The sequence below is a fragment of the Calidris pugnax genome, unplaced genomic scaffold (assembly GCF_001431845.1).
Source record: "Calidris pugnax isolate Ruff unplaced genomic scaffold, ASM143184v1 scaffold335, whole genome shotgun sequence".
NCBI classification, from domain to species: domain Eukaryota; kingdom Metazoa; phylum Chordata; class Aves; order Charadriiformes; family Scolopacidae; genus Calidris; species Calidris pugnax.
In genome coordinates, this window is record NW_015091148.1 from 9,687 (window position 1) to 16,440 (window position 6,754).

Below are 6,754 nucleotides of genomic sequence, written 5' to 3' on the forward strand. Positions count from 1 at the left end.
CCCAAAATGAGAGCGGCCAAGCCCTCCTCCCCCTAGTGCCTGAGGGGCTGCACCCTCAGCCATTGCCCCTCACCCTGGCTCCCCTTGGCCTATGAAGAAAGGAAGGGGGGAAAAAGGTAGGAGGGGAAAAAGGAAGAGGGGGGGAAAAGGCCACCCATGCAGCCCCCTTGGCCCCGTACCCTGCTCAGGCGACCACACCGGCTCCTCACTGACCGTCTCCATGATCATATTTGTGGTGGCCTCATCCTTAAAGATGCTCTTGACACGCAGGAGGTCCCCGGTGTAGAGGGCGTTGTGGACGGCAGGGTCCCGGCAGTATTGGGGCCACAGGGAGGGGGTTAGGGGGGCCAGGGTCTCACTGACAAGAACCATCACGTGGCCGATTCCCGAGCCAGGGCTCACTGGCGATCCTTCTGCTCCAGCAGCTCCTGCTGGAGCCGCAGCGAGCGCAGGGCGGAGGAGCTGAAGTTGAAGGTTTCCTGGGCCATGGGGCACCCCAAGAGGGCTGGGGGAGCTGCCTCCTGTGACTCGCGCGGGGGGGTTATAAATAGGGCCTTGCCCCACACACAAATGCTGAATCAAGAGCCCAGGCCAGGCTGCCCTATAAATAATTACCTCCCCTACCCCGGGTGGTAAACAGTGTCATGCTGGCACGGGGGCTGCCAGGGAGTTTAACCTGTTGGTGGGTATGAGATGGGGATGGTCCCATAGGGCTGGGATGGGACCCAGCTGGGCTGGGAGTGCCCCCCAACCCTCCTAGCCCCACAGGGTTTTGGCTGAGGCATCATCATATCCCGGGGGATAACAGCATCTCTTGCCCAGGGGAGGAAAGGGAGGGCAGGGACACCCTCCCCCCACCCGCCAGGGGAAAGGACTGGGGTGCTGCCCCCCCACCCACTCACTCCCCAGCCCAGGGGGAGAGTTGTGAACCCCAACATTTCCCCACCTCCACCCCACCTCTGACAGGAAAAGGCCTGAGGGGAGGAAACTGGGATCAGCCACCCCCCCCTTTCCCAAGGAGGTCTCAGTGCCCCCCCCCCCCCCAACCATCACGTGGCCGATTCCCGAGCCAGGGCTCACTGGCGATCCTTCTGCTCCAGCAGCTCCTGCTGGAGCCGCAGCGAGCGCAGGGCGGAGGAGCTGAAGTTGAAGGTTTCCTGGGCCATGGGGCACCCCAAGAGGGCTGGGGGAGCTGCCTCCTGTGACTCGCGCGGGGGGGTTATAAATAGGGCCTTGCCCCACACACAAATGCTGAATCAAGAGCCCAGGCCAGGCTGCCCTATAAATAATTACCTCCCCTACCCCGGGTGGTAAACAGTGTCATGCTGGCACGGGGGCTGCCAGGGAGTTTAACCTGTTGGTGGGTATGAGATGGGGATGGTCCCATAGGGCTGGGATGGGACCCAGCTGGGCTGGGAGTGCCCCCCAACCCTCCTAGCCCCACAGGGTTTTGGCTGAGGCATCATCATATCCCGGGGGATAACAGCATCTCTTGCCCAGGGGAGGAAAGGGAGGGCAGGGACACCCTCCCCCCACCCGCCAGGGGAAAGGACTGGGGTGCTGCAGCTCAGAACAGAGGGGACAGAGGGGCACTGGTGGCTGTGGGGTCAGAGGGGATGGTGACACACGAGCAGACCAGGCAAAGCAGGGACAATACAGCCCTTTAATGCAGATTTGGGAGCCAAGAGGGCCGGCTTGCCCAGAGGAGGGGGAACAAGTGCTGAGGCTGTGTCCACCCAGGGCTCCCCGTGTCCCCCTGGCTCTCGGCTCCAGAACAAATACAACAGACGGACAGAGAAAGGAGCAGACGGGCAGACGGTGCATTGCCTGCTTCCTTGGTGTCCTCGCTGGGCCACGGTGCAGCCCAGACTGTGCCAGCAGTAACCCATCTCCCCAGCCCCACGGCCATGCCACAGCTTCCCGGGGTCAGTAGCAGTCAGCTTGGGCCGCAGCAGAGAAGAAATCCTCAGGAAGCTCCCCCAGGAGTCCATCCAGGTCATCTGCGTGGGCACAGGGAGGATGAAAAGCACGTTTTACATGTGTATGGAGGAAGAATCAACTCCACATACCAGGGATGAGGTAGGATGAGACCCCCTTTGGCATTACTGGGAAGGGAAGATGCCGCCCAAGCCCAGGACCCGTTTCCCGTAGGACATCGAGCTTTCCCTCCCCACCCAAAGCAGGTCCAACTCACCCATTTCGCAGCCATCAACTCCCACTGGCTCTTTTTGCCCAGGCCCGGGGCTCTGTGGGTGCAGGGAGAAGTCCTCAGGAGACTGCTCTGTGCTGTGGTTGCCCGTCTTCGATTGTCTCCAGCCCCCAGGGGCAAGGACACCCCGGGGGGGCTGTGCGGGGTGGTCCTGGGGTAGCCCAGCCTGGGCAGGGACCTGCAAAACCCAGCAGAGATGAATTGTTGGGGGCCCATGGGAAGATTTATCTGTCCTTCCCAAGCCTCCCCCTTTCCTCTTGAGGGTTCCCGCAGCCCATACCCCCTGGTAATACCCTCAGGGGTTGTCCCAGCATCCCTCTCCCCGCCAGGGCCAGCAGCCCCATACCCTCCCTCACCTCCTGCTGCGCGGGCTGCGAGAAGCTGCCCTCGGGCTCCGGTGGGTAGATCTTGATCAGGTTGTTGGGGGTGACATTGAGGTAGTGGTTGCGGTGGGACGGAGAGAAGACACCCACCTGGGAGGACAGAGCGGTGGGTCGGAACCAGAGCTCTGGCTTCTGCTGGCCTCAGCCTGGGGAGGAGCCCCTCGTCCCATTCCCGTGGGATGTGAGCCCAGCAGCCGGGCATGGTGACCACAGGTTGGTGGCACCTACAGCAGAACCAGCTCCCAAACGTGTTGCTGCTGCCAGATATCTGCCTCCGCATCTCCTACCTGCTTCAGGAGCAGCACCGAGCCTGGCTTGAGCTCGCTCTGTCTCTCTTCCAGCAGCAAACGATGCACCGTGCCCTGCATCTCTCCTGCAGGCGGGAAGGGGGAACCCGTTAGCCACCGGGAGCGATGGCCGGGACCCCCAACCCGACCTGGACACACTTACCAGTTGGGTCCCTGAACACGGCACCAGCATCGACGTTGGTCCTGGTCAGGGTCTTGATCATTACCGCCATGCTGGGGACCTTGTTCTTGGGGAGCTGCTTCAAGGCTGCCTGTACACAGAGACCCTCGTCACACCCATGTCCCCGTGGGGGCCACAGGATGTCTGCAGGCAGCCCCAACTCGGCCCCCTCCCCAACTTTGCTGCCCAGCCCCGGAAACAGCTCCAAGGGGCAAGAGGAGAGGTGGAAATCCAAGTCCCAGGGGCCAGTGCCCTTGCCCAGGGCCCCCCCTCACCTTCCGTAGCACCATGACCACGCTGTAGGTCCTGAGGAAGCAGTTGGGGTCCCTCTCATCCAGCTCCAGCTCCATCTTCATGGCAAGCCAGGGGCCTTTCCCAAAATCCTCTTCCGTGGGTGGCGAGGAGCTGGGCAGCCCCTGGAGTCACAGGACAACCACGGTCACCACCCTGGAGCCAAGCCAGCGTATCCCCCTACCTTGGCAGAGCAAGCGGGGAGGCCCTGGGGACCCCCTTCCAGCATCACCCTCTGAAAGCCTGGGGGCTGCTCGTTGCAGCACCACTGGGATTCATATACAGATCATATACAGGGCCACAAAGATGATCAGAGGGATGGAGCACCTCTCCTATGACGACAGGCTGAGAGCGCTAGGGTTGTTCAGCCTGGAGAAGAGAAGGCTCCGGGGAGACCTTATAACAGCCTTCCAATATCTGAAGGGAGCTACAGGAAAGCTGGGGAGGGACTCTTTGTCAGGAAGTGCAGTGACAGGACAAGGGGTAACGGTTTTAAATTGGAAGAGGGGAGATTTAGATTAGATACCAGGAAGAAATTCTTTCCTGTGAGGGTGGTGAGGCACTGGAACAGGTTGCCCAGAGAAGCTGTGGCTGCCCCATCCCTGGAGGGGTTCAAGGCCAGGCTGGATGGGGCTTTGAGCAACCTGGTCTGGTGGGAAGTGTCCCTGCCCAGGGCAGGGGGTTTGGAACTCGATGATCTCTAAGGTCCCTTCCAACTCTAACCATTCTGTGATTCTATGATCTGCACCAGAGCAGGGATTTACCTCCACCCGCGGCTTGGCCACAGCCCCGTGAGCTGGAGTTTGGGGAGCAGAAACGAGGATCTCCTCCAGCAGCTTCCCAGTGTGCTATTGGGAGACAAGAGAGACACGTCATGGGGTGCTCAGGGGAGGTTCCGAGGCTGCCCCGGAGTTTTGCATCTCTTCACCAGCTGCTCCCAGACCATCCCATCCCCTGCACCCACCTGCTGGGGCAGGATCCCGGCAGGCCCCGGGAACCGGCGGGTCTTCCCCTGCGGTGGGAGTCGGGGGGCGGCCCTGGGTGCTTTGCTGGCCGCTGTCACCAGCTGTACCAGGTGGTTGGTGACCACTGGCGTCTGCAGGTTGGCCAGGGCTGGCCGCAATGACTGCCTCAGCGCGGGCTCCACGCAGCTCATCAAGGCCGGCGGATTGGTGGGGGGCATCTGGGGTGGGGGGCAGCTCTGCCAGGGAGCCTGTACCATGGAGGGCCGGAGCACCTGTGGCCCCACAGAGGAGCTGCTTGCTCCTGGTAGGCATGGGGATGCTTGGAAAGGCCTCGGGGCTGAACCACTGGGAGTGAGGACAGAGCCACATGAGCCACCCGGCTTTCCTAGAGGGGTTGGGGACCTGGGGGGGCAGGCGTTGGCTGTACTGGGCCGTAGCACCAGCTTGGGGGCTGCCTGTGGGGTGGGCATGGGGTGCTGCCTGTCCAACACCCCCCCAGAGCTGGGAGAGACCAGCTCCTCTCCCACCCGCAGCTTCTTGGGGGCTACCAATTCCTGGGGGCTCTCCTGCCCTATGTGTGTCTGGGGGGGCTTCTCCCACTGCCCAGGGGATGGCCCAGCGGCACCAGCCCCCGCTGGTGGCTCGGGACCCTCCAGCTCCATGCAGACGGCCAGGAAGAGATCATTGTCCAGCTCATCCTGGGGGGCTGCCTCCCTGGCCGGGGGTCCTCGGTAGCCCACGGGCTGCTCCCCTTGCCCGGCGAGGGGCCGTAGACTGGGGGGTTTACTGGGACGGTGACCCAGCTGGCGTCCCAGCAGGCGGAGGGGCTGCTGGCTAGGGGCTGGGACTGGCAGGTGAACTGGTGAGGGGATCGCGAACTGGTTCTCTGCGTCCTCCACGGCGGAGAGGAAATCCTGCAGGAGGAGAATCATAGAATCATTCAGGTTGGAAAAAACCCTTGCGATCATCGAGTCCAACCATCAACCCTGCTCTACGAAGGTCTCCACTACCCCATATCCCCCAACACCACATCTAAACAACTCTTAAACTCATCCAAGGACAGTGACTCAACCCCCTGCCTGGGCAGCGTATTCCAGTCTCTGACCACTCTTTCTGTGAAGAATTTCTTCCTAACGTCCAGTCTAAACCTACCCTGTTGCAGCTTGAATCCATTCCTTCTTGTTCTACTGCTAATTGCTTGTGAGAAGAGACCAGCACCGACCTCTCTACAATGTCCTTTCAAGTAGCTGTAGAGAGTGATGAGGTCTCCCCTCAGCCTCCTCTTCCTCAAACTGAACAGTCCCAGCTCCCTCAATCGCTCTTTGTAAGATTTATTCTCCCTTCCCCAGCTTCGTTGCCCTCCTCTGCACCCGCTCCAGCGCCTCGAGATCTCTCTCGGATTGAGGTGCCCAAAACTGGACACGACACTCCAGGTGTGGCCTCCCCAGTGCTGAGAACAGGGGGACAATCACCTCCCTACTCCTGCTGGTCCCACTATTTCTAATACAGGCCAGGATGCCATTGGCTTTCTTGGTCACCTGAGCACACTGCTGGCTCATATTCAGCCACTTGTCAATTAGAACCCCCAAGTCCTTTTCCACCAGGCAGCTCCAGCCACCCTTCCCCAAGCCCGTAGCGATGCAGGGGGTTGGTGACCCAAGGGCAGGACCTGGCACTTGGCCTTGTTGAAGCTCATACCATTAACGTTGGCCCATCCATCCAACCTGTCTAAGAGAAGGCACTGGGCAGTCAGACAGTACCGTGTGTGTCCCCCCTGTCCCTCCCATCTCTGTCCCCCTGCCCCTGTTCCCCCCCCATCCCCATCCCACCCTGCAGAGCCACCCGCGGGGTAACCAAACCAGCACAAGAACCCTGCCTCAATGGGCCCTGTGGATTAAAGTCACCTCTTAACGAGTTAACACTGCTTAATGAGTTACCACCACCCGCACCCACCAGCCGGGAGGGTTAAATCAACCCCCCAACGGGGCAGCTTAGGGTGTCGGGGTGCTGTGGGCCCCAGCGGTGTCTAAGAGAAGGCACTGGGCAGTCAGACAGTACCGTGTGTGTCCCCCCTGTCCCTCCCATCTCTGTCCCCCTGCCCCTGTTCCCCCCCCATCCCCATCCCACCCTGCAGAGCCACCCGCGGGGTAACCAAACCAGCACAAGAACCCTGCCTCAATGGGCCCTGTGGATTAAAGTCACCTCTTAACGAGTTAACACTGCTTAATGAGTTACCACCACCCGCACCCACCAGCCGGGAGGGTTAAATCAACCCCCCAACGGGGCAGCTTAGGGTGTCGGGGTGCTGTGGGCCCCAGCGGTGTCCCCATGGCTGTCACCCTCCCAGCCTGTCCCGTCCCTCACCTCATCCGCCAGGTCCCCGTCGGTCCCGAACAGCTTCTGGAGGCGGCAGGACTGCGGGGAGGGGGGCAAAGTAG

At 61.3% G+C, this 6,754-nt stretch overlaps 1 protein-coding gene across 1 annotated transcript in view; it reads right to left on the bottom strand.

The window, feature by feature from the left end:
* Positions 1-1,644: 1,644 nt before the first annotated feature.
* The window catches only part of LOC106897951 (chromosome unknown open reading frame, human C17orf53), a 6,142-nt gene continuing 1,032 nt past the window's right edge, over positions 1,645-6,754 (bottom strand). The window contains exons 3-10 of the mRNA XM_014958954.1: positions 4,316-5,230; positions 4,116-4,199; positions 3,336-3,476; positions 3,043-3,151; positions 2,880-2,965; positions 2,566-2,682; positions 2,195-2,387; positions 1,645-2,000 (exon numbers count right to left, since the gene is read on the bottom strand). Coding sequence (XP_014814440.1) covers positions 1,927-2,000; positions 2,195-2,387; positions 2,566-2,682; positions 2,880-2,965; positions 3,043-3,151; positions 3,336-3,476; positions 4,116-4,199; positions 4,316-5,230 — 1,719 coding nt within the window. The 3' untranslated portion in view covers positions 1,645-1,926. The remainder of the gene's footprint in view (positions 2,001-2,194; positions 2,388-2,565; positions 2,683-2,879; positions 2,966-3,042; positions 3,152-3,335; positions 3,477-4,115; positions 4,200-4,315; positions 5,231-6,754) is intronic.